This window comes from Amblyomma mixtum, chromosome 6, assembly GCF_055824585.1.
Source record: "Amblyomma mixtum isolate Tamu chromosome 6, ASM5582458v1, whole genome shotgun sequence".
NCBI classification, from domain to species: domain Eukaryota; kingdom Metazoa; phylum Arthropoda; class Arachnida; order Ixodida; family Ixodidae; genus Amblyomma; species Amblyomma mixtum.
Genome location: NC_143017.1, coordinates 143,806,257 through 143,833,787, shown reverse-complemented (window position 1 = coordinate 143,833,787; position 27,531 = coordinate 143,806,257). Strand labels below are relative to the sequence as shown.

The following is a 27,531-nucleotide window of genomic DNA, read 5'->3' as shown; positions in this document are numbered from 1 at the left end:
CATTTATTGTATCTTGAAACAGTAGCTAATATTGAATAAAAAAAAAATTACGAGGAACTTTAGCGACTAAAGTGCTGAAAGGCGAAAGCCTGAGTGCTGCATTCTGTTACACGATTGTTCACTTCACATTTTGTTGGTGCATTAATTAACTGCCAATTAATGACGCTTAAGCTTCGCCTTTAGGAGTGGAACGCGACAGCGTGTTGTAGCGCTGCCACCGAGTACATTGAACGCCACCACCCGTTCGGCGCGATGCCTTGCCCTTTGAACGCAACGCTTTTTAAGGAAAGTAAATGGCGCAGTAATTCTCTGTCGTCTCGGTGGACACCTGAGCCGCACTGTACAGGAAGGGAGGAAGTGGAGTGAAAGAAGAAAGAGGGCCCGTAATGAAGAAAATGAAAATTGTATTTGAGGAAAGGAAATTATGCATTAACTGTCTCGCATATCTCAGTAGATCACTAGTCGAAAATTGTATTTGACGAAAGAAAGTTGCGCAGTAACTGTCTCACATATTTCGGTGGACACCCGTCAAAATTCGCGCGTAGTGACATCACGACAAGTTGGACCAATCTGTAACGCCTTGCGTGTCAGTAAATTGTTTTTTGAGCAAAGGAAATGTATCTCTCTCGCATATCTTGGTGCACACCTGAACCTCGCCGCCGTAACGGGAAGGGAGGAAGATGGGAGTGAACGAAGACACCGTATTCACTAGACGCACCTTTGTTCATTCCAAACCATCGAGCTGGCATAGCGGAGTGATTCTGCTTCTGGCTGCCCTGCTAGACGGACGCAGAAATGGCTCGCTCCGGGCGAGGTGTCGCAACGGCCTTTGTTGGTCGGGATGAATCGGTGTCTGGACCACCTCCTGGTTATCGCTTTCTGCTACCGTCACTGCCGGCTGACGAAGGTATGCGTTTGTGTGTTTTCTTGCACGGTGATACCTCGAAGCGTCCGTATCGAATAGAGGACTTTCGTCAACCATTAGAAGATGCCGGCGTCCTTAGGGATGTCAGCGGCATTGGCGCTTACCAGATGAGCCACCTCTGGCTCGTGAGGTTCCGCACCCAGGAGGCGAAGGACACTGTACTTGCGGCCGGGGGCCTGAGTGTGAAAGGCGGTTACTGTGCCATTATTGATCCCTGTCGAAAGGAGATCAAGGTGAAGATTCACTGGGTGCCATTTCACATACCCAGTGAGACCCTACGGAAGGCCCTGAGCGAGTTTGGGGAAGTGATGGAAATTCAGCATGAGAAATGGAGTGTTCCAGGATTTGAATCGGCAGAGTCGACAACACGTGTCGCTCGAATGGTGCTTAAAGAGGGAGTCACGGCGGAGGAGCTACCGCATCTTTTCAAATTCTACGGGGGCTCCGTCCTTGTGGTTGTGCCCGGTAGGGCGCCTGTTTGTCTCCGATGTCGCAGACGCGGGCATATCCGCCGCGACTGCCAGACGCCTCGCTGCACTAAGTGCCGAGCCTTTGGTCATGTCCGTGAGGACTGCATACGTACGTACGCCAGTGTGATAGGGGCGGCCTCAGAGGACTGTGATAATAAAGAGGATATCATGGACGTTGAGGAAGCTGAAACGGCGGCCCCTGATGACCGTCCAAAGAAGAGTGCGTCTGGGGAACAGGGAAGCGTCTCCAACGGAAACATGGAAACTTCGAGCAAGACGCCGAACAAACAACGAGCTTTGAGCAACGCGACTGAAACGCCGCCGATGAGTGACCAGGCGTCTGCCATGAACGCCGAAGCGGAGCCAGTCGAGGATGAAAGGGCATCACATGACACCTTCGGTCCGGCTAAGCGTGCCAAGACGGTGTTGCCGTCCCCTTCACAACCTTCCACCGAGGTCAGGTCGCAACGCCTTGAGCGCCAGTGGCTCAGACCCACCGGGGCCAAGGGGAAGTATGTGCCTGAGTGTCGTTCATCGTCCGCGTCTCCCGTGCGCAGCGCAAGGAGCGCTGATTAATCGCCCCTTCTCGGAGGGTAAGGCGTACGCCTGGTAAGGGACTTGTACCTTTTTGTGCTCAGGATTTTCATCATGGCTTGTCTTCCGTCAAATTTAAAATGCGGCACGTTAAACGTGCGTGGACTAGCAGCTAGACGTAAACAATGTCAGCTAAGGCGCCTGCTTTATGAGAAAGACCTGGACATTCTTGCAGTACAAGAAACAAAGGTAGAGAGTGCGAGCGCGACAGACGCTATGGTTGCGCAGTTCAAGCCGCGATATAACGTGCGTGCTAGTCATGCAGTGGGGACATCAGCGGGCTGTGTTCTGCTAATTAAGAACAGTCTTAATATCGAGGAACAAGCAGTGGTTTATTGCACGAGGGGAAGGTTTGTGCTCTGTGATCTGTTGTACGGGGAGGAATATTTGAGAGTTATCTGTGTGTATGCTCCTACGAAACCCCGTGAACGACTTTTGTTTTTCCAGGAACTATGTGCGTATCTGGAATGCAATAGACTTGTCATTCTTTTAGGGGATTTCAATTGTGTTCTCAGTGCAGATGACCGATCAGGCTCAACAGTCACCGAAAACGAAAGTGCTGTTTTCTTGAAAGAAAACATTGAAAAGTATTCACTTCAAGACGTAGCCCAGTTTGCAAAGGGCGGAATGAGGCGTCATTATACACATTTTCAAGGGTGTAGTCATGCTAGGCTAGATAGAGCTTACGTTTCCCTTGAGCTGGCGGCAATTTGCGATAACTACATCGTCGAACCGGTTACGTTTAGCGATCACTGTTGTGTCATATTCACCATTGGCAGGAATGTGACACCTCAAGCGAAATTCAGCTGGGACTTGTGGAAACTGAATGCAAAGTTACTAAAGGACGATTCGTTTGTTTTAGAAACAAAGAACGTGTTAGAAGAAGTTCGGTTGAATTATGGAAAAAGTTGGGCAGAAAAGTGGGAGGAATTCAAAATTGATGTCAAAATGAGGGCTATTGAAAGGTCCGTAGAAATCAAGCACGCTGAGAAAGCGAAACAGAAGAACCTAAAACAGATGTTGAAAGAATTAATTACAGAGGAAAATAGAGCTCCGGGACTATACAGTGACCTTATCAGCGAAGTTAAAGCAAAGCTTGAGGTTATCGATGCGACATTGTTTCAGGGAGCTGCAATTCGTGCACGAGCAGATCGCTTGCTGGCAGATGATATGCCCAGTAGGCGAAATTTGACGACAGAAAAAAGATACGCTAGAAGAAAAGATATCGTAGAAATTGAAAACAAAGGCATTCTGACAGACAATCCCAAGGCGATAAGGGAGGCTTTCAGTGAGCATTACCGTGATTTGTTCGCTTCCAAATCGGCAGATGTACAGGCCTTTCAGGATGAATTTTTAAGTCTATTACCCCGACTGACCAGTGAAGACACTGACATCCTGTCTGCCGACTTATCAACAGCGGAATTGGAATGCGCTATTGATGAGCTTCACTTGGGGAAATCGCCAGGTACTGACGGGATAACAGCAGAATTTTATAAGGCGTTCAAAAGTGAAACTGCTCTCATTTTGCAACGCGTTTATGAAGAGTCATTTAGAACTGGTATTTTACCACCGTCGTTTTCTCGTGCACATACAGTACTTATACCGAAAACTGACAATCCTGCTCAGCTTAAGCAAGTTACAGGTTATCGGCCGATAACGCTTACTAATGTTGATTATAAAATTTTTATGAAAGTATTAGCCAAACGTTTACAATCAGTTATGGACATCTTGGTTGGCCCCCACCAGACGTGTGGAATTCAAGGGCGGACCATCTTCACGAATGTTCATGTCACTCGGAGTATACTGGAATGCTGTGACGCTGACTTTAGGCGAGTCGCAATGTTGCAAATTGATTTAGAGAAGGCATTTGACCGTGTATGTCATGACATTCTTTTTAAAATCCTTGAACATGTCTGTGTTGGAGAAGTTATTTTAAAAGGGGTTAAAATGGCCTATAGCAACTGTACCACGAATCTGGTTGTTAACCGAGAGCTCACAGACAGAATTGCCGTTAGAGCATCCGTGCGGCAAGGCTGCCCAATGTCACCGCTACTTTTCGCTCTGTACCTGGAGCCACTTTGCCGAAATGTAATAAATAACAGCTGTATTCGTGGTTTCGAACTGGAAGCATGTGAAATTAAAGTATTGGCTTATGCCGATGATGTGGCAGTTTTCTGTAGTGACCACAGAAGCATAGAACATGCGATGTCGGTTGTTCGTAGATTTTGTGATGTAACCAATAGCGTTGTTAACCTGGACAAGTGTGCGGGCCTTTGGCATGGGAATTGGGCATCAGCGCCTTTGTTTCATGCAAGTGTAAAATGGTCACATGTTCCTTCCAAATACCTAGGTGTACCTCTTGACAAGTATCGAGATAACGATGACTTTTGGAAGGAGAAAATTCAAGAACTCTCCACGCGTGCACAGAAATGGTCAGGGAAGGAACTGTCTGTATTCACGCGCGCAAACATATGCAATGTATATCTGGTTTCAAAAGTGTGCTATTTGTTGCAGGTCCTTTCATGCTCTCGACTTAGCATTCAAAAGTTTCATCGTCTCTTCGCAGTTTTTGTTTGGCAGTCCTCATGGGAGAGGACTAAACGTGATAATTTATTTCTGCGTTTGAGAAAAGGGGGTCTTTCCTTGCCACACTTGTACCTGAGGCAAGTGGTGTCAAGATTTCTGTTTCTTCGAGATCAACGCGACCCTTTCCTGCGGACATTTATTCAAGTGAGGCTTTCTTCGGCTTTGCCAAACTATGTTATTTCCAGTGTGGACGGGATGAGATACAGTGCAAGTAGGTTTTTGAAAGAAGTGGTCTTTGCTTTCCGGTTTCTGAATGCGCGCTTCAGTTTGGAATATCTTTCTAATGTCACGCGTAAGAAATTGTTAAAAGATTTGCTCGACTCTGTCTTCCCGGAGCCAATCTATCGATCTATGTATAGTGGAGGCCAAGCAGGAAATGTTTTAAAAAGAGTACGAAAAATGTTGGTGCCAGCGGGTGTGAAGACGTTCTTCTTCAAGTTACACACTGGGACGTTGCCGGTTAAAACATGGATGGAGGAAAAGGGATTGTTTCTACCATGGGGTACTGACTGCTTGTTGTGTCGCAAACCAGAGTCAATAGAACACGTTTTTATTGATTGCTGGGATGCGCTGCTCTTTTGGGACGTGCTCCAGCGTACAATAAAGAAAGACTTACCCCTAACGCCGTATGGGATACGATTCCTGGACATAGAGCCGGATCTTTATAAATATGATGTAATTTTCCTGCTTGGCCTGCACAGTATTTGGCGAAGCAGGATGGCTGTACGACACTGTGATGAAGATGCGCGTTCTGTCCGCGATTACTTCAAAGAAAGCATATTTAAGCTACGTGAAGTGTACAAGGAGCTATGTTTTGGAGATGAAGTTATCGAGTTGATGGGAGAGTTGTGTTCCCTGAGACAGTTTTGATTTTCTCACGCGAGTGAAACACATGTCCGTTCTTGTTGTTTGAGTGTGCAGCGCAGAACATCTGTTTATGATCTGTTGTAATCTGTCAAAACAGGCAATAAAGACAAAAAAAAAAGCTGGCATAGCGGAGTGGTAGCGTGCTCGACTCGCACTCCGGAGACCGGGGTTCGATTCCCAAGCTCGGCCAATTTCTTACTCGGTTTTATTTATTTATCTGGTCTGACTAGGAAGGTTAATTGGACTAATTGGTTAAGTAAGCAATTAACTAACTCAAACTTACTTGGAGCATCACTATACGATCCCTTTAATTGGTTGCATGGTTAGTAGCCAAAGTACAATTGGCCCCGTCTGAAATTCGCGCACTGTGACGTTACCACCGTTTCGACCAACTGAAAAGCGTGACATTTCTTGTCGACAGCTCCTGCTTACAACGATGAGGCATTAAAGGCTTCCGCCTTAATAAACTTGTGCCATTTATTATTAAGGCGGAAGCCTTTAATGCCCCATCGTTGTAAGCAGGAGTTGTCGACAGAAAATGTCACGCTTTTCAATTGGTCGAAATGCTCGTGACGTCACAGTGCGCGAATTTCAAATGGGGCCAATTGTACTTTGGCTAGTAACCATGCAACCAATCAAAGGGATCGTATAGTGATGCTCCAACTAAGTGGTACTGAGTTTAGTTAATTGCTTAATTGATCAATTAGTCTAATTAAGATAGAGTAGAATGAAGAGGTCAGAAGAAAGTGGAAATGAAAAGACGCGCGTCGCAACGACAACAGCGTCCGCGGAAGGAAACGCTGCTGAAAAAAACAGATAAGTACGAAGCCGCGTTCGCTCCACCACCACGCACTTCCCCACTCAGTTCGACGTTGCTCGTTTCATATACGTTGTGTCGAACATCCTAGACAGTTCCAACATTTGACAGGTGAATGACAGAACACGATAGATAGAAATAAAATAATATAAATATGAAAAGCCTAATTAACCTTTCTAGTTAGACCGCATAAATCAATAAAACCGAGAACGAAATTGGTCGAGTTGGGGAATCGAACCAGGGTCTCCGGAGTGCGATACGAGCACGCTAGCCACTCCGTAATGCCAGCTGAATGGTTTTGGAATGAACAAAGGCGCGCCTAGCTAATACGGCGTCTTCGTTCACTCCCATCTTCCCCCTTTCCCTTACGGCGAGGTGCAGGTGTCCACCCAGATATGCGAGAGAGATACATTTCCTTTCCTCAAAAAATAAATTTACCGTCCAGCAAGGCGTACAGCCGAATTGGCGATGGCGTTCTGTGGACTCCCTGGCAGCGTTGCAAGACGCTGTCGCGTTCCACTCTTACAGGCGAAGCTTAGCATGTTAACCACACATCAGTAACACACGCAGACAGCCAATGGACGCGTCATTCGCTGGCAGCACTTGAATCATCATTCACAACCACATTCGTGGCAGAATGCTGTACTCAGGCTTTCGCCTTGCACCACTTTAGTCGCCAAAGTGACTCCTAACTTTTTAACTGCCTACCGTTACCTTCCGTTGCTATGTCTTAGTCACACTTTTTTGTAATGAGTCTGGTTTAGAGAGTTTAAGATAAAGTATTAAAAGTTTTAGGTAAGCCAGCTGCTGGGATGACTCACGAAAATGACTTCATGTGCACTGGTAACATCTTCGAATTCGGCAAACTAATGCGACTGAAAAATAACATATATCCCCAGATCACTTTCTGACAATTATCATGCGACGATTTGATATAATGAATACCAATATTGAATGCGATACGCTGATGGTACCCTTAATATTGTCACGTTGTAGTGACAGCAGTCCAGCGGTCAGGAAGACACCAGAAAGACTTGGAAACGAAGCTCTTTATTTGGGCTGACTTGCGCCCGCAAAAGAACTGAATCACTCGGTGGCGGCGTAAGCAACAAACGTGCTCGTCAATCTTCGCACTACGAATGTCCGGTGCTCGCGGCATCGCTCAATTTAAAGCCGGCAAGGAAACTTCCAGATAGCAGAAGAAGATCATCTACAGTAATCTGGAAAAACCTAGATGGAGCCTTTCATGGCTGCGATCAATCGAGATTAGACTGGTCGCTTCTCGCGTCACGAACAGAAACGATAACAGCGCTTTCCTGCAGCCTTGAGCGTGAACGAACAAACACTACAATGATACGTGGCATTACCCCCCTTCCAAAGAAGCATCGTCTCGATGCTTTATAATGAAATTAAACACGGAGAATGCTTCGAGAACTTAGAGTCCTTTAGCGTTCCTAATAATGTGTAAGGGCAGCGGTAAAAGCTTGAAGTCTGGCCGTGTCGTCGTCGTCGTCGTCGGTGTTGTCGTCGGTGTTGTCGTCGGTGTTGTCGTCGGTGTTGTCGTCGGTGTTGTCGTAGTTTTTGTCGTCGTATTTGTCATCGTAGTAGTAGTCGTCGTAGGGATCGTCGTCGTCGTAGGGATCGTCGTCGTCGTAGGGATCGTCGTCGTCGTAGGGATCGTCGTCGTCGTAGGGTAGTCGTCGTCGTAGGGTAGTCGTCGTCGTAGGGTAGTCGTCGTCGTAGGGTAGTCGTCGTCGTACGGGTCGTCGTTGTCGTAGGGGTCGTCGTTGTCGTAGGGGTCGTCGTTGTCGTAGGGTTTGTCGTTGCCGTAGGGTTTGTCGTCGCCGTAGGGGGCATGATCTTCTGTTTTCGTCGATGGAGGATCTTAGTTCTTGCGCTCAGAAGCAACCTCACCTCCAGAGGCTGCTTTATTCAGTTTAACCTTCGGGGGCTGGGGAAGCGTCCACGCAATGCGTAGCCTCGGCTAGGAGATACTTAGCGCGGTGACGATGGCGACGGAGAACGCGATAGGCGGCTCGGCGACGGCGATGAGTATCCTTCCCGACGCAAAAAAATCCTCGATTTCGGCTGGTCCCTGGCCGGGTCGGGGTCGTGGGGCGTCGTAAGGGAATCCTCGGATGCCCATTCTCCTGTATGGGCAGTACCGGAGAATGTGACCGGCTTCTCCGCAGTGGAAGCATTGTGAGCGGCGCTGGTCGGGTGTTCTCCACTCGACGGATTTCCTCGGTCGTGTACGACGCTCATAGGACGGGCGAGTTGGGGCGAGAGGGCGGCGCTCCAGCGCAGCTGGCTAAGGGCGATAGGGCTTGGGTCTCGTCGTCGAGGTACAGGACGGCGCACTGCTGCGGCGTAAGTCATGGCTGGAGGCTCCAGAGGCTGCGTGGTAGACTGGAGTCAGGTCTTCCGGCGAATAACTCAAAGGGCTGGCGTCACGACTTGCAGGGGTTGTCCGGTACCTGGAAGGCTACCCAGCACCTCCACCAGATGTCACGTTGTAGTGACAGCAGTCCAGCGGTCAGGAAGACACCAGAAAGACTTGGAAACGAAGCTCTTTATTTGGGCTGACTTGCGCCCGCAAAAGAACTGAATCACTCGGTGGCGGCGTAAGCAACAAGCGTGCTCGTCAATCTTCGCACTACGAATGTCCGGTGCTCGCGGCATCGCTCAATTTAAAGCCGGCAAGGAAACTTCCAGATAGCAGAAGAAGATCATCTACAGTAATCTGGAAAAACCTAGATGGAGCCTTTCATGGCTGCGATCAATCGAGATTAGACTGGTCGCTTCTCGCGTCACGAACAGAAACGATAACAGCGCTTTCCTGCAGCCTTGAGCGTGAACGAACAAACACTACAATGATACGTGGCAATATTATATTACCATATTGGAGCACATTTCACAAACCACAGGAATGTTATTAAAGTTGCATGCGAAAAACACTCTGTTTCAATATTTTTGTGTGTGTTCTTTCTTTCTTAAAATCATATTAATCCGCGCATCCAGAAAAAAAAAACTCAATCAACATTGTTACCTAGCCATTAACTGTGTAGCACTCGCAGCATTAATCATTTGCGAGCTGCGGTTCAATGTATGGCAAAACGCCCGGTAATCATAACTGCGTTCCATGACGCAATACTGGCCCTAAGAACATAGTCGGAGTGCGTATTATGGCTATGTATCAGACCGATACAAGGCGACAATTATGGACAGATAACCGAGCCGCTGCTTTCCTCAGGTAAATTAAACCGTGTGTCAACGGTCAGGGAGTTCAACAAATTCATTAGGAGAGTTCGAATGTTGTGTGAAATGACCTAAAAATGTTTGTAATTTCCCTGTGAAATATCTGTATACTGAAGATCTTGGGATTTTCAAGTGGTTATCGCGTAACGTGGAGCCTTTGTTGTACTATTTTGCCACAACCTATTCTATATTCACAGCGTAAGAATTCTACTGATGTCGCTTCTGAAGGAAAGACCTTGAAGCATGCAATCATTTTATTTCATATATGGTTTAATTACTGCGAAAAAATTTACGCAGGCACGCCTCGTTCTCCCCTGTCCACTCGAGCTGCCTTAAATGCGTTTCACTGAAATCATTGTGCTCCATACAAGTTCATGAATTTATTGCTGCCTGCCTTTCTCTCAGAAATTTTTCGACTGACCTGAGCCTGTAATAGCTTTCTCCACACCTCCCTGCTTTAGAAACCCACACCAGCGGGCCGTATCTACACCCTCCAGACGCATTGTCCCTCGAGGTCCTCGCCATTGCGCATGCCCTCCAGTCATTTGCCCGCCTTCCCTCTTTCCGAGAGTACACAGTCTATTCACACTCACAAGCCGCTATACACCACATACAGAAACGCACCCTGACCCCTTATCTCCAACAGGAGGTCGAACGAGCGGTCTCCGCATTGCAGCCTTCCATCGTTTTCCTCCGCTGTGTCCCTGGGCATTCAGGGATTGACGGCAATGAGCTGGCTCATCAGCTCGCCCGTGACACACTTTTCCGGGCACCGTTGATACCCTGGCCCAAGCCCTCGGAGGACGGTGGGGGACTCACCCTTCACCGCACCATAAAAGAGGTCTACCTTGAGCTCCGCCTCAACAAACGCCTTTACCCTCCCCCTCTTCCATCACTCACGGTGCCGGAGTCTCTCCTTCTTCGGCACATTCAAATGAACGCAGTTATCACCCCGTCCCGCCTCTTTCTCTATCGCTATCGATCGGACCCTTCCTGTCCCAACTGCCCCTGTATCTATGCGGACCTGGCCCATTGCCTCTTCTATTGCCCGGCTGCTCAGCAGTCGGGCTCCTTCCCCCCACCCTCTCTATCCATCACCACCTGGCTCGACTGACTTGGCACTGAAAGGGAAAAAGAACAGCGGCTTATGGTCGCCCAGGCGGTCGACATGCTCGGCCTATAAATTATGGTCGAATAAAAGTCTTTTACTACTACTACTACTAGCTTTCTCCCCCCGCAAAGGTAGGAAAGCGAGTTTTCGCAGATATAAATATTTGTTAGCTCTAAACAAACACTCACTAATCTGCATGTGTGCCCGCGTTCGAAGAGTACAGGCCGCATTGTTCCTACTTCGTGCCCTTCCTGCGCTAAGTGAAGAGAACTTAGGGGAGGCTGTATGGCTGCGGACTGCAAAGGGGACAGTGTTGCCTATTAGCTTATCTTAAGAGCACTTAAAGCCCAATAGCTTTATGCGTATTCAATGTAACACACTCAAGAAATTTGGTGATAATTAAGTACGTGCTTATCACAGCTGCAAATATTCACTGAAAAAGTGAATACTATCTGTCTTGATACTGCGCTGCCAGCAAGTCGCACATTTTTCTTTTGTAACATTACGGCCACGCTCGGTTCAACGCTAATTCGCAATTCCTCTATTGGTTGTTACCTCCTCCATATTGGGGGACTCCCGCAAGCACAACGGAGTAACTGCATTCATTCTACGAGTTGCTGACCAATCGACCTCGCCCTACCTTCTGGGAGCGACCCTGGTTAGACTAGTTGGCATAGCGGCTGCCCCAAACAGGCGGTGATCTCATGTTCGATCCCCGGACTAGTACGAATTTTTCCGCTACAAAGCATCTGCGAAAGTTGCGTAGCTTATCTCTGTAACCCAAATGCTGTATTCGGTTCGATGCTAATCAGAGTTACACCTTCACTTTGGCGCTGCCGAGTTCCTCAACGATTGGGAGCTTTAATTCTTTTGCCTCCCTCAAGAACCGAGAAAGAGTGGAAGCATCTACGACGACCGGAGCGCCATCCCTCCCCAGTGCATGTGCACACATTTTAACTCCTTTTTGACTTTGAGCGGGATCACCATAACTGCCATAATCAGTTCCGGATGACAAACGTATTCCAAACATTGAAAATAAAACTCCCTGGCATCTGTAGCCGTTCTAGTGCCTGTTTATTCTCCTTGGGTGAATTCTACAAGATTGATGCAATTCGTAAAGTAGAGGGCCGAAAGCTCTCGAAAAAAAGCTATCACCTCGGGGAAAATGTCTCCTGCATATATTTTCGCTATGAATTTAAATATTTCCCTCTGTCTAAGTATATCTTCTCGGCAGTTAATGAATTTCTACTTGTTGCTATAAAGTTTTAGGGCATGCTGTCCAGGGAACTAGCGCATTTCTTGTCTGTCCTGGTACCACCTTTGTAGATATTGACGTAAGGTTCCGTTTTCTTGCGCTTGGAAGACGTTCGAATAGGAACCAGCTGAACTTAGAGTGAGATAGGCAAGTGCAGATGGTCAGAATTAGAAACAGTGTGCGTGGACACGTTAGCCAGTGCAAACGTAATTGTACCCTAAATCTATAACTAAGGGAGAGTTAAATTCCGTGAAGCAGACGGGCGTCATTATACAACTAGCGCTGCATTACACGGATAACGTGGAAGCTGACCTTATTCCAGAATTCTAAGATAATCCGAGTAGCAACAAGAATCCGTGTATTTTTTTTTCTTGTACCGAGTGGGCTATTCAAATGAGTGAAACAAAAACAGGAAACAAGGATTTACCGACTGCTTCAAGGAATATCCTGCTCCATTGTGTTATTCCTGGCAAAGCATTGATAACAATACAAGCATCTTTACAGGCTGCAGAAATTAGGATTATTGCATGCACCACATAAAACTACAATATAATGTGCCGCAGCAATCATCTGTGATGTGCACATTCTGGAGGTAGTGTTAATAAAAGGCAGCAATGTCATTAAAATGGTGATACCCAGCATGTTTCCGTACAATCTGACGAAGGTGACGAAGGGGTAAAGTCACTGCATCACTGAAGAATGCCGCCAGCTATTGCCAGATGGAGACGCAACTAAAAATTCAGGGGGCACTTTGACTGTCTAATGTGCGTAGAGGCGAAAGCGTTTTCTGCACCACTTTCAGTGCTTCTGTGGCACTGGTGGCGTCACATGTAATTGAGTACTAATTACTAAGTGATGACAAATCTCTAATTAATGGTTAATTACTGATTAATGCCTGAATACTAATTAACTGCTAATTAAGTTTAAGCTTAAGCTTCGCCTTTAGGAGTGGAAAGCGACAGCGTGTTGTAGCGCTGCCAGGGAGTCCACGGAACGCCACCACCCGTTCGGCGCGATGCCTTGCCGTTTCAACGCAACGGTTTTTGCGGAAAGGAAATGGCGCAGTAAATCTCTGTCATCTCGGTGGACACCTGAACCGCACCGTAGAGGAACGGAGGAAGTGGGAGTGAAAGAAGAAAGACGAAGATGGCCCGTAATGAAGAAAATGAAAATTGTATTTGAGGAAAGAAAATTACGCAGTAACTGTCTCACATATCTCGGTGGACACCCGTCAAAATTCAGGGGGGGGGGGGGGGTGCACTTTTTTGACCTAAAGTGTGGTCACTGATGTGTGGTTACGATGTTAAGCTTCGCCTCTAAGAGTGGAACGCGAGAGCGTCTTGCAACGCTGCCAGGGAGTCCATAGAACGCCATCGCCCATTCGGTTCTATGCCTCGCTCGTCGGTAAATTGGGTTTTGAGGAAAGGAAATGTATTTCTCTCTCATATCTCGGTGGACACCGAAACCTCGCCGGAAGAGAAGGGAGGAGTATGGCAGTGAGCGAAGACACCGTATTCACTAGACGTGCCTTTGTTCATTCCAAGCCATCGAGCTGGCATGGCGGAGTCGATAGCATGCTCGTCTCGCACTCCGAAGACCGGGGTTCGATTCCCGAGCTCGACCAATTTCTTACTAGGTTTTATTTATTTATATGGCCTGACTAGAGAAGTTAATTAGGCTAATTGGGTAATTAAGCAATTAACTAAGCTCAGTCCCACTTACTTGGATCATCACTATAAGGTCCCTTCAATTGGTTGCATGGTTACTAGCCAAAGTACAATTGGCCCTGTTTGAAATTGGCGCACTGTGACGTCACGACCGTTTCGACCAACTGAAAAGCGTGACATTCTCTGTCGACAACTGCTGCTTACAACGATGAGACATTAAAGGCTTTCGCCTTAAAAGAGCAGCGAAAAGTAGCGGTGGCTCCTCCCATTGTAGGTGATTGTTCACGCATAACAGGCACCTTGTTCTCAGAAAGAAAGGGTTAGAAAAGAATTCTAAAAGCAAACGGTAGCAAAACCCACATTACTACTCCATAGAAAGTATAAAGTGAAACTGTCGATTCAGTTTCCGGCTTGACTCGAAGCGGCCACTGAGCCGTAATCAAAATTTTCCAAGAGAAGCCCATGTTCCCCCAAGTATCAAAACGTCTTTATCATTCATACTTTGATATTATGGTGAATCTGCTAACCTACACCGAGGAAAAGTTTGCTGCCGTAACCAAGACGTCAGAAGCTGTCGAAGGATTTAGCCGCACTGGCAAAGGTGCTCTTTCAGGCTTCTTATTCAACCGGTTCAACACTGCTTTGAAGACGCGTTTGACCGGAGGCACTGAAAAGCATGAATGGAATATACAGCTTCTGCTTACCCGTGTACGTAGGGATGACGCTTCTCAGCAGGCTAGCTGAGCTTGATAAATGGCGTTCTTAGCCACCCGGAGCTCCGGCGTTCATTGGCTTTTCTCATGATCCCTTCTCCTTGAGCTCTTCTGAAGCCGAGCCGCTTCCTACAACGGACATGAAAAAGAGAGCGATGCTGACGTGAACAGACTGTAGGGGCCCAGGACCAGGAACAAGATCTCCTGCAGAAGTCATTCCGGTAGTGCGTGCAAATCGATCCAGAAGTGAAGAAATATCACGAATATGCACGAAGTAGACCAAAACATATGCGCACGTATGCTCACGAACAGACAGACACTTGTATAAAGAGGCCACTTCGAAGTGTGTGATGAGAGGCTAGTTGGTAAGACATTCTGAACTAGACTAACAACTGGTTGTTAGTCTACGCTCGTCCTGTCTGCATCTTTTCTGTGTCCTGTCTCCTGCGCAGTTTTATGTCTTCAGAAAGCCACTTTGAATGCAGAATAATCTTCGCGGAGCTCGAAGTGTAACACCGGCGACTGCTACGCCAGGCGATGGTGTGCAAAAGAGCCCTTCTTTTTTTTTGTAGTTACCAAGGGCATACCTAGTTTGGTTTTGAGTATTCAGCTAGATGATTCCTATGAGTCAACTAAGGTCTCGTGATGAGTACTCATAATGAGGTTCGGGGTCTGCAATTTTTTTGTTGGAACTGCTTTTTAATGTTGGGATTTTTTGGATAACAATTTTGAGATAACAAAAGATAACGATTCCCGTTACCTTTCCGTATCCGAACAAGCTACTAATAGTAATTAAAACAGCTGCTAGAATTGGCTTATGCGCTAATATGTTGCCCAATTTTAATTGCGAAGAAATTAAACTGCGTTCGTAAATTCTTTTTTTTTTCTCATCAAAGGGGCTGCGGTCCCAAAACCGTTTGGAATAGCACTGAAAAAGAAACAGTGTCATGTTTTGGGTTGATACCACCCAGAATTTAAATGCGATATGAGAAATGTAAATTAGGTGATGAAAATTCTTAACACTGAACTAAACCATCCGTCATCAGGCGATGCTTATAGACTGATGTTATTAGCATTAGATCGGCAATGAATTAGCATTACTCTGAGGATTTCATTCATTACACATTGCCGGATTGTGCTTGCGATGTCAGTGCACGTTAAAGAACCCCAGGTGGTCGAAAGTTCCGGAGCCCTCCACTACGGCGTCTCTCATAGCCTTAGCCGCTTTGGGATGTTAAACCCCATAAACCAAACCAAACGAAACCAAATTATCAGCAAGCATTCAAAATTATCTTGCACGCAATTCAAGTGATTGCACATCTTTGAAAGGCTGCCAGACATTTAAAGTATTCTAGAACATGCTATTCGGGAATCTTGTAAGCCTTGATGCACGTTTGTTTTTTACACGAGTGCGAATCGTTGTGGAAGACGTGATGCAGAGGTAAGTTTCATTGGGTATCTCCTCCTGCCGATATACTGCAACAAAAATCTCGTAAGAGAGTTCAGCAGAGTTCCCTGATAAGAAAGCTTGCTTCCGGTACTGAATGGGGCATCATGTTGTCGTAGCTCGATATAGCGCATACACTCGGCTGACGGCCGCGCTTTTGTGTGGGTCCTCCCCTTAACTTGCGAACATATAATTTGTGGGAAAATATGGAAAGCATAGAGTTCAATTTACATGCGTATAAATTTTCAAGCTCAGCACAGTTATCGGGCATCTGTCAGATGAGAGCTTCCTTCTACTGTCATTTAAATTTATGCGCACTAGTAACGAGAAGCGAACGATAAACTGGCGTTCGTCTGTGCGTGCACACTGGAGCGAAGAGAAGTGGATGGGGGAGGAGGAGAAAGGGCCGTGACGTCACCAAGGAGAATGCGAAGAGCTCACAGATGCACACAGACGGAGTGGGAGGAGGAGTCAGAAAACAAGCAAAGAACTGAAAAATTTAGCATTCGAATTCGATTAGAAATTACAATTACAATTCAAAAAGTGAAATTGCAGTAGAAATAACTTCAACTGGAATTCAAAGTGTGCTTAAAACTGTAATTAGATTTCCAAATGTTGAAAATTGCAGTTGCAGTTAGAGTTGCTTTATCATCCAGTTATCACCGCTGTTGAGCTCTGTGCCATTTGAAGCGGAATTCATACGCCTGCACTCAGAGGGGGGCGGAAACGTCAACCCACGAAGATACGTCGACAGGACGGCTAGCATGGTTATTGGTTTTTGGGGGTTTAACGTCCCAAAGCGACTCGGGCTATGCGGGACGCCGTAGTGAAGGGCTCCGGAAATTTCTACCACCTGGGGTTCTTTAACGTGCACTGACATCGCCAGTACACGAGCCTCTAGAATTTCACTTCCGTCGAAATTCGACCGCCGCGGCCGGGATCAAACCGGCGTTTTCCGGGTCAGCAGTCGAGTGCCATAACCACTGAGCCACCGCGGCGGCTAAGAAAAGCGTCGTTCGAGCTCGTCTGCTCCCGCGTTTTGAATTTGTGGTTTGCTTTAAGTTACGGACTTGGACTTTTCACTAAAGTGCATGTAACTGAAGCCTCCTTCATGAATGTAGTGAGAAGCCGGGTCAGAGTAGCAGCGACTACGATTATGATAAAGAATGTTAAAGGGATATAAAATTAGGTTCAAGACAAAGCGTGTGACTGTGTGGAACAATTAAGCAGTTCCTCCGCATGATCAAATTTAAAAAAAACACTACTCGAGCAAAAATCGTGTTGAAAATTACAGCGCTTAGTCGAGATTATACTGTATTGGTGGCTAATGGCCGCGAATTCGCAATCCACCTCAGTCGTATTGATGAAAATTATGGGTGGTTCCATCTGTTACCTATCAAACTCAAAACCACTGCGTTTCTGCGGCTTATGCGCATGTGGCCAATTCTGGACTAGCACATTTTTTTTAACAAGAAGTCACTTATGAATACACTTTTTGCATATCGTAAGATTGCAACTTTATATTCTATATCACCTCAGATCCTTCCTTAGTCGCTTGTAGATTTAAGTTATGCATTATCGTAGATGCACTCTTTTGATATTAGGCAGTCTTAACTACTAGGCATCAGTATGTTCATAAGAGTACCTACAATATTACAGTTTCCTCACAATTATTCCTCACAATTTCCTCACAGTTAGCCATTTTCGCCCAGAGCAAGCAATGTGGCCTTTCCCGCTCTAAGTCTGCTAGTGATAAACGCTTCAGTGGTTGCCGAAGGGAGGGTTTTTTTTATACTTGAAAGCAAAACCTAAACGAACAGCGCTAGGAACAGGACGAAGGATGAACTGATAGACAGCTCTTGTGAAAGAAGAAAACTGCATCAAAATTGTTGCGGCATATTTTCACATGATGGATTTGTACGTGGGGAAAGTTACGTGAACGATGTAAACTGTCTCAGGCTGAGGGCCGCCGCGGTGGCTCAGTGGCTATGGTGCTCGGCTGCTGGCCCGAAAGACGCGGGTTCGATCCCGGCCGCGGCGGCTGAATTTCTTTGGAGGAGAAATTCGAGGCCCGTGTACTGTGCGATGTCAGTGCACGTTAAAGAACCCCAGGTGGTCGAAATTTCCGGAGCCCTCCACTACGGCATCTCTCATAGCCTTAGTCGCTTTGGGACGTTAAACCCCATAAACCAAACCAAACCATCAGGCTGAGAAATATAAATTAACATAAAATAACAGCGGCCTGCTAAGCGCTACGTAAGGTGCTCTACGACAACGCTTAGAACTGTGGTGACTATTCGCTCTTCGGATGGGATTCGTAACACGTTCTCCGTCGAGTAATTGATGCTGCCATCCGCACTATATAAATTAGATTTATCCAGGCCATTTATCCGCAAGAGATTACGTCCTCACTCTTTTGTACTATCGGCGTAGCACCTATAAAAAACGATTTATCAGCACGATTGTGTCGGCAGCCGCGCATCTCATGAATGAAGGCAAAAAAGCGCTTCCCTCGTAATGCACAGCAGCATCTATGCGCCTCACGTTCATAACTGTCTGGTTCATAGAGCAGCCCTCCGTGTTTCGTCTCGTACCCTTAGTTGCGTTATGCACGATGATCAAATTACGCCCGCAGCGTCTTACACGCCCACCCTCATGATTCGCGGTGAAGTGTGCTCGTACCTCAAACTTCGTTCCGCCGAAATGATGCCCTTAGAATGGCTAAAGATGGCTGGAGAAGATTGCTTTCGCAAAGCGCTCTCAGTAAAATCCAGGAAGTCAACTTTTCTGCTCCATGCTGAAGCAATAAGCCAGTGCGTGAAGACGTTCGAAACTTCTTTGCTAACTTTGCGGCACTTACTCTTTCGTCAAGTATTACGAGAACAATTTTTTTGTCTGTTGCAAGCAGAATAAGTGGAAGCATTTTCTTTACCACCTACGCTCTGCGCCTCTTCAGAATAAGGGGGCTGGGGATCATAACTGCAAGCTCCGTGGGAGGTGGCGGTATATTCCAGACAGGCTGGTCCATAAAGTGATATGGCTTGCGTAATGCGCCACCAGCAAGGGAGGACTAGTTTCTCAGTGAAATTATGCACCACTTTGAGTTATCTGGGGCATTTAGCAGAGGCGGTGTACGTAGGTTGAAAGTAAGAAAAAACCTTGAAAGTAAGAAAAGCCTTGCATTCAGACGAAAAGAACGAAGAGAAAGGATGTTAATGAGATAATCATTATCTGGCTACGACAATATGAAGGCAACTGGGGACAATAAGAAGAAAAACCGAGATATGGGAGGCTTGTTGGACTCAGCCACATGTGAGGCAATAATGAGCCATGCAGATAGCTACGCAGCTTGGTCAGAGATATATAACCAGCTGCCGGCTCAGTGACGACGCCTGGTTCGTCAGACATCCCAGTGCAATGAAAGGTATCATGTCCGCTCACCAAAAGTGAATTGAGGTCAAGAAAAAATAATACAGAGAACTATTGCTTCCAATTAATGGCCGATTAGGGGAGCTATTGTCTATCACGCTTAGTAATGAATGGTGGGGCATTCCGAAAAGGTCGTATGAAGCAGAGTCTCCTTTAGGGCTGCCTAAGTTTGAAAGTGAAGCCTCGGCCGCGCACATTTTTCGCTTCCTACATTACGCAGATTTTGTCTGTGTCCCTGTGTTTACTTTTTATTCTAAACTGTTATAAATATAAAAGAGCAGACAATATTCCGCTGCATGAAACATAAAATCCTATATTATTCGGGGGAGCTCCAAAAGGAGCAATTGATATCATTTTTGCATCCTTGTGGACAAAGATATTTTTGCAAACGAATTCTTTTCTGATTTGAGAAGCTGCAAATGTGAATAAAAATGCTTCATGGCTAATCCCCTACTTCGTGAGCCTCGTCCTCTTGCAAGCCTGCTTGCAGTAGCCCTAAAGCGTTGTTTCTAAGACCCTATGTGTTAATGGCACTCAAGTACGCTTTACCAGGGAGCAAGTCTGGACAACGCTGTTGTACGAGTTTGACAGTTTGCTGCAGCTCTCCTAGGCATACGACTCCCATCACGCCTTGGATCCCATGAGAAACTGTTTCCTGAAGTTCAAGAACATCCTAGAGCCATTATAAAGACCCACGACACGCCATATCAATAGCTACCGCTAACTTTCCACATCACTGTAAACAGTTGAACATGCGAAAAAGCTCGATATGCCGCCGCGGTCGGTCAGTGGCTGTGCTATGCTGCTGACCCGGCTTGTCCGTCTGGAAAACACAGTTAGGGAGGCGTCATAGACAAGCAACATTGTGCTGTGGTCTCCTTTGACATGGAGAAGGCATACGATGTCACTTAGAGGTTCGGCATACTCCGTGAACTAGCAGATCTAGGTATCTGGGGCAAGATGCTTAACTGCTTGAGAGACTTTCTAGCAGACCTTTCATTCCAAGCACGTCTAGGTACTACAGTATGAGCGACTTTCCTCCAGGAGAACAGTGTACCTCCGGGGTGCATTTTAAGTACTACACTTTTCATAGAAATAATAAACTCCCTAGCAAAAATAATCTTCAGCTAAATTATGTATTCCATGTATGTAAATAACCCGCAAAATTATATATACGTTCTCCACCCTATCAATATATAAGAGACAGATAAAAAACTGTAAATCAAGTGGCCGATTTGGCAGATACAAACGGATTCAAGTCCTTACAAAAATCACTAACTGTGCTGTTCTCGCTCAAAGGAGGCTTACATACCGACCGCACCTTATAGCTGAATGAAGTTGTGTTGCCAGTAAAACATAAAAAGAAGTTCCTGTGCATGACATTTGACAGAAGCTCACATTCCTACTTCACATAGAAAACTTAAAGCATCTCGAACCTTCAGCGTACTCAAGGTACTTTCATGAAAACGCTGGGGTTCCGATAGACTGTGCCTCTTGAAGATTTGTCGCTCTCCAGTGCGCTGCTGTTTAGGTTATCGATCCGTGGGTTATGGTTCAGCCAAGCCTTGATATTTGAAACGACTGGACCTAGTTCACAACTTATGCCTTTGTCTTCTCAACCGGAAAACACAGAACATCTTCCATAAATTTGCCTTTACGTATAAACAAATGAACACACCCTAGCAGACAGCAGAACGATTCTCACAAGCGCATACACAGTGAAAATAAGATCCCTACCGAAACATATTTGTTACATAATTGTTACAAGGTGCCCCTCCAGAACACTGTCCAACAATAAACCGCAATCAATCAGAACTCTGCTTCTCGCTTCAAGGATAGTTGCCAAAACCTGGAAGTACTGGACAGCCTTCCTAATGTTGCCTCAATGCTTGATCGACTGGTCCCATGGTACAGCGTTCCCACTGTACGTTACTTCACGTTAACACACTTCCAAAAAGAACATACCACACGAACACATATTACAGGAATACCGGGTGCTACAGAAAAAAAAAACGTGTGAACTATATAAAACTTTTACATTCGTGGCTCAAAAACAGCACAATATGTCGGAAGCATGGTTGTGCAAGGAAACTGGCAATAACTAGAAAGGCTGCCTAGCTGCGCATCCGTTTTTACTGCCTAATGTTATGAAGTTTCTGTAACTCTAGGTAGAATAATAAATAATAGTATTCAAAACCACATAATCTGCGCGGATATACTTCGCGTGCTCACGGCATTATATTGAAGAAATGCAGTCGAACCCTTAGTAGGAAACATAATACACAATATAGAAAAAGTCAGACCACAGGGACATATAACAAAATTCTGCTAGGTGCCGTGCCATGTTGGGATAGACGATAATGAAACAGGCGACTTATGTGCTCTCAAAAAGTCAAAAAATCAAGAAACTCAACATACCCTGTAGAGACTGCATGAAATTAATACCCAGTAATTTGAAGGTTAAATGACAGGAAACTTAAGCCAATGAAGTTAATAACAAACTGCATTTGGCAAAGCCCGTACTTGGTGAATGGAAAGCCTGTACTCACCAGGAACGTTCCGCAGAAGTTATTTTACACCATCCTCATATTGGACATGCACACCTTACACAAAGCTTCCTACTAACAAAAGAAGGCAAACCTATTTGGTAAAAATGCGAAGATGAAATTACAGAAAGTACGTCTTATTCTCATACACAAAACTTTAATCACTGATCAGAAAATATTTACTCATGCTACAAAGAACGCAGTCCTTTTCACCCAGCATTGATTTGAGGTGAAGATGCACTTATTGATATGTCAAGTGTTCGTAACTTTTTTAAGTAGATGTCCTTTTAAAAACTCTGAACTCTGGCCCTGCGCTTTGCTACATAGCGGCTGACTGACGAGTAGATCTAGACGAAAAACTGCGATGTGTGGAAAACTAAAAAAGAGTACCCTAGAGCTACACAGATATTAGGTCGCTCTCATATTCTCTACCACAATAAATATTAAGTAGAAATACATTCAGAGTTGTCGCTCAATCTCGCGTTTACTGGTGGCAACCCTTTTGTCAATATTGTTTTATTTTAAAGGCAGAAATCTTCACAAATAGTGTGTTCTGATATACTTTGGCGCGCTCCAGCACAATGATCCTACTGTGACAACCTTCAAATGATTATTAACTTTGGAGTGAAGTACATTTAACTCCAATAACTGATTTCAATCTTCCCAACAGTATAGGTCGTTGAGCGAAAAAAGAAATGATGATTGTGAATAATTAACGTCGCAAGAGTTGTGCGCACTGCGCTACCATCGGTGCGCGGGAAACACCCTGACATTCACCATTGTTCGAACTGACGGTGCTGAAGAAGCTCCAGTGTATGGAGACGAATACATAAAGTCGACAACAAGAGAAAACGAATCGGTGCTGGAAGGAAGTGATCATTAAAAAAAAGATTTCTTGGCGGAAATTTTACGCAGTTCGGGAATTTCACGCGGGCTGTAAAACGAATGCTCATGCCGAGGCTCGAACAGACCATAGGAAAAATACCAACCGGCAATGTATTCAGATGTGCGATATGATTGATGTGACCATATCTAGCTGTGTGCAGTACTTCTAGCTATTTAGTTACTTCATGTTTTTTAAGGTATATTATCATCGGTAGTCGCGTTCTTACAGATTCTCTTATTTCTAGTCTGAACATGTGATTGGAAGCAAATTCAGTAGGCCTCAAACTAAAAAAACAAATGCGTAAACAGCTGTAAAGATAGTTTAGGACGGCAGAAAAATTCTGACCTAAAGAAGAAGAAAAAAAACTTAAGCTTTAAATCTCGATAAGCTCGAGTTCGAAAAAACAACAGCACACAGATGACGGAATGGCCGCACATGCCCTTCCTCCGCCAACTCAAAAAAAAAAAAAAGCTTTTTGGAAGCACCCGGATCACAGCCTTGCTCTGACGGGCACAAGTTGTTCGCATGGAAGAATAGACACGCTCCAGCTGCCGGAAGGAACAAGATTGTAAAAAGCAAAAAAAAAAAACTATAAATTTTGCGTGAGAATAGATTTTTTAAAATTTTTTTAGTTTTGACGTCGCGCAGCAGAATGTTCGTGTACTCATTCTAGTGTATCGTTTGAATCTGCAGAGAGAACGTCTAAGCAAAAATGAAGGAAGGAGTTGGCTGTTTGAAACAATAGTCAGGGTATTTTATTCGAAACACCAGAAAGACCTAGTCACCGGAAGCGGGTTCGAACATTTTCATGTTATGTACTTTCGTTTTAGATTCAGTGATTTTTAAAAATCAGTACCCATCAACTCTTTTTTTGTTTTCGCCTGCTGCTTTTTTACCAGCATTTGTGGACCACGGAACCCCACGCAGTTACGTAGTCATGATTTTTTGTTTCTAGCGCTAAGGTCCAAACTGAAGTTTTGCACTGGGAAGGGGAAACGGAGTGCTGGACGGATTATCCACAAAGAGAGCGGCTCCAGGAGAGTTGAAGGGAGGGAGGGAGGGCGGGGGGCAGTGGGTATTTGATTTTAGGAGAGGCTGGAGTCTCTTCAGGCCACTCTTTTGCTGTATGCGGGAGCTAGGAACGACAACATCATCTGATAAATTGCTTTATTCCTTAACCCTATCGAGAGACTTAATTTCAGCTTTCTTATTCGGCTGGCTAGTCTTCTGAGCAAGCTGAACACTTGACCTAAGTTACACGCGGGCTTCTGCGCATGCGTCCTGGGCAGGTCAATTATCTTTTGTTTGTGTCGCATCGCTAATCAAAGGCAGCTAGCAAACTGGACCTGAACTCATATTTATTCGAGGCTTGTGTTACGGCACCACAGAGATAAGCAGAGTTTCCAGCAGCAGCTGTCAGCATTATAAGTTATAGCTGTTTGAGTGAACTTCTCCAGCTTAAACTTTGTAAGTATGGTGTTTCCTCACCGAGGACTACCACGTCCGCCTCCTGCCAAGAAATACTGTGGCTTAGAGACATGTAGGCTGTAAAGTAAACCCGCTTGATAATGTGTCAGGTACGGCCATGTTGCAAGCCAGGCAGTGGCCGCCAGACTCACAAGGACATGGTGTGTGACACTGTATGGCCATCGTTTTTTTTTACATTTTAAGCAATGCGGGGAGAACGATGTCAGAAAGTTTTTCGTTTTCACTTCATGGTCGCCAGAGTGATCCAATATCGCATATCCATTGTAAGAAGGCTTCAATATGTGGCTCTTCTGATGCTGACTAATTTTGCACTTAACTTGCTTCATTGAAGGGCAAGCATCCTAGAAAAGGAAGCAGCCCCGCGAGTTAGCGACGTTAACCAATCCTAATTTATCTTGTCCCTATGTGGAGGCAAAAGGAACCATGATGGTTACCGGATGATCTAGAGCATATCTATTTTCTTCTTCTGTCTCTGACGCATTTTAGTTTTACTTTAAATGATGAATTCTTATACCTTTCTTGCCTTCTGTCTCCTTCGTAATATTTTTGAGAGCCAAGATAGGACGTCGATTAGGTCCTGTGACTCGGCGAGTTAAGGGCTTCAAAGTAGTGGGTCGTTTCTCATTCACGCTCTTCTAGACTAGCGGCAAAGATGGTGATTTTTTTTTGTTTCGTCTCGCTTCTAATGGATGCTAAGACGGACCAAAAAAACTAGGCTTTGAGCGGAGAGGAAGGAACATATTTTTTTTTTGATAAATCTTATTTGAAGAATGAAGGGATTTCTCACTGCGCTACGGTCGAGGCTTGCTGAATACCATTACTTCCTTTGCAGATTTTACTGCACCTGCGAAGCACAGCCACCAATGTCTACTACAGCAGACGCAGCGGTGGTCATGAAAAAGGCTCGGTGAGTAGCTGGTTTGGCTCGTTTTGAGGTCGGAATGGCTTTCGTGCACTGGTCGTACTCATACTGCTCCATGTGTATAATTTGTTTTATATCCGCGGTAACTCATATGCTGCAATATCGTCGAATATATTTAGACAGTGTATAATATGCGCTGCGGGTGGGGTAACGCTCTGCTTTAATTAGCATCATGCGCCTTCAATTTATATTGTCGCATATTGCACCAGCTGCGCAAACTTGGATAATATTCTTTCAACATACAAAGCGAATAGTATTCACGCTATGTGAGCTCAGTGTTTCAGTACACATAAGCTGAAGTTTTAAAAATAATGCAGTGAATCGGCGAAGCTGACAACAACTATGCGGATTACTGTGTAGAAATGCTGTGCGGAAATCAGGTGGCGACAGGAACGCCAAAACCAACTGTAAATATTTGCCATTTCGTTCAACATAATAATATGTTATCATAGTGCCCAAACACAGCTTATAAAGGAAACAGAAAACAGAAACAACAAGAACATATTACATGAAATAGGAAGTACGGGATATGAAGGACAGGTTAGCAGAGGCCAGATTTGCTTTACTTTCTTTACTTGTATTCTGATTTTAGAGCAGAGCCGTCAGAGCATGTGGATAAAAATTTTTGCTAATTTACTTTACTGCACAACTAGAAATAAGTCGAATGAAATAATTTTTTCCTCTCAAGAGGTCATTATTATTTTAAAGGTTTCGAAAGAAACTTTCATTTTCCTATTTTTTAGACATTTTGTTTCGATCCTGTTTTTTTTTTCTCAGCAGGACAGCATTTTGTGCTTGTTAGAGATCTCATAAGGAAGATGTAGAGGGCTCTCTTTAGAAGCAAAGGTGATGGAGCGAAAAGGCGAAACAGAATGATTTATCTTGCCGCCATGGTAAGTAATCAAAAATGAAAACTTTCTCATTCAGGACAGTTCAGACCAATTGTTCAAGTTCGCGACCTGATGCTTTCTGAATGATCTAGGGAAACCCCATAACCAAACAGGTCAACGTGTTGCAAATATTATGCGTTTATATCAGTATGATCACAAATGCACCGTAATCGTTTTGCCACTTTATCACCGCTGTGATCTGAGGATAAAAAACAGCGCAAACGGGGACGAAGCAGAGAGAGGGACACGACGCTGACTAACAACCAAGTTTTATTGCACGTTCACAGGTTAAATACCACTCGTTCGTGCAAAAAAGGAAGGGAAAGAAAAAAAAGAGAAAGAGCGAAGGCGTGATAGACGAAAACCACGTGGCATGAGATTATGCATTCATACATAGATAGTCAATTTCGCTGTCGCGAAGTGAAATGGAAGGGATGCTGACGCACTCTTCACCATTTTGCCGAATGTTGATGGCTTCTTCAATTTCTCTCGTCCGTTGGTATGGGTAGGTAGATATGATTGTGGTGTTGCCAAGTTAGGGAGCACATTCATGCTCTCGGCAATGTCTTGCCAGTTCACTGCTGATGGCGCCTTTCAAAGATCTTTTATGCTCTTGCAGCCTTTCATTTAAACAGCGCCCTGTTTGGCCGATGTAGGTGTGCCCGCATGACAGTGAGGACGAGACAGCACGACCGCACGACAGCATAAAGAGGACGAGACAGCACGACAGCAACAGCACGTTGGCCAAATCATTGACGTTTTCAAAGAAGAACTAAAAGGACTAGAAATAACGAGCGAACTCCCAGAAAACAACGTTCTGCGATTCCTTGACTTGACGCTAACCTTTTTAGACAGTCATGTTTGTTGGCGGTACGGACCACGAAGCAAAAAGGGACTGCTTCCTTACACCTCAGCCCACTCCAAGATCATCAAACGGGGAATAGTGAAAGCAGCAATGAAAGCCGCATTGACTAGATCTTGCCACCATGAAGTACAAGCTAGTTTCGACGCCCAAATTTGTCGGCTGGAAGCAGCAGGTTACCCGACGCAGCTACTATCCAGTGTCGCAGAAGGAGTACTGCAAGAGCTTAAAGGCAGGAAAAAGATCAAGGCCACATCACAAGAAAGCAAGCCGTATGCAGTAATTCCATACATTCATGGCTTTTCACACAACCTCAAGAAGGTAGGCGAAAACGTTGGCGTAAAAGTGCTGATGTCAGCACCTAACAAGTTAAGGAGCATGTGTGCCAAGATAAATAGTGAGCGAACGGGAAGGAAGCAGTGCCAAAAGAAGCACAAGAACATGCACGTGAAATGCATTAAAAACGTCGTCTATCAGATACCACTGTCATGCGGGTACACCTACATCGGCTAAACAGGGCGCTGTTTAAATGAAAGGCTGCAAGAGCATAAAAGATCTTTGAAAGGCGCCATCAGCAGTGAACTGGCAAGAGATTGCCGAGAGCATGAATGTGCTCCTCGACTTGGCAACACCACAATCATATCTACCTACCCAGACCAACGGACGAGAGAAATTGAAGAAGCCATCAACATTCGGCAAAATGGTGAAGAGTGAGTCAGCATCCCTTCCATTTCACTTCGTGACAGCGAAATTGACTATCTATGTATGAATGCATAATCTCATGCCACGTGGTTTTCG

The 27,531-nt window shown here is 45.3% G+C and overlaps 1 protein-coding gene across 2 annotated transcripts in view; it reads left to right on the top strand.

The window, feature by feature from the left end:
* Positions 1-734: 734 nt before the first annotated feature.
* LOC149340657 (uncharacterized) overlaps positions 735-27,531 on the top strand; it is a 38,876-nt gene continuing 12,079 nt past the window's right edge. The window contains exons 1-2 of one of the 2 annotated variants that reach the window (XR_016283638.1): positions 735-2,004; positions 24,892-24,966. Coding sequence is in view for 1 of the 2 variants with exons in the window: in XM_089549485.1 (XP_089405611.1) it covers positions 796-1,971 (1,176 nt within the window). In the remaining variant the exon portion in view is untranslated. Of the gene's footprint in view, positions 2,005-4,503; positions 5,568-24,891; positions 24,967-27,531 lie in introns of those variants that run through there. The other variant, XM_089549485.1, reaches the window with a different exon arrangement.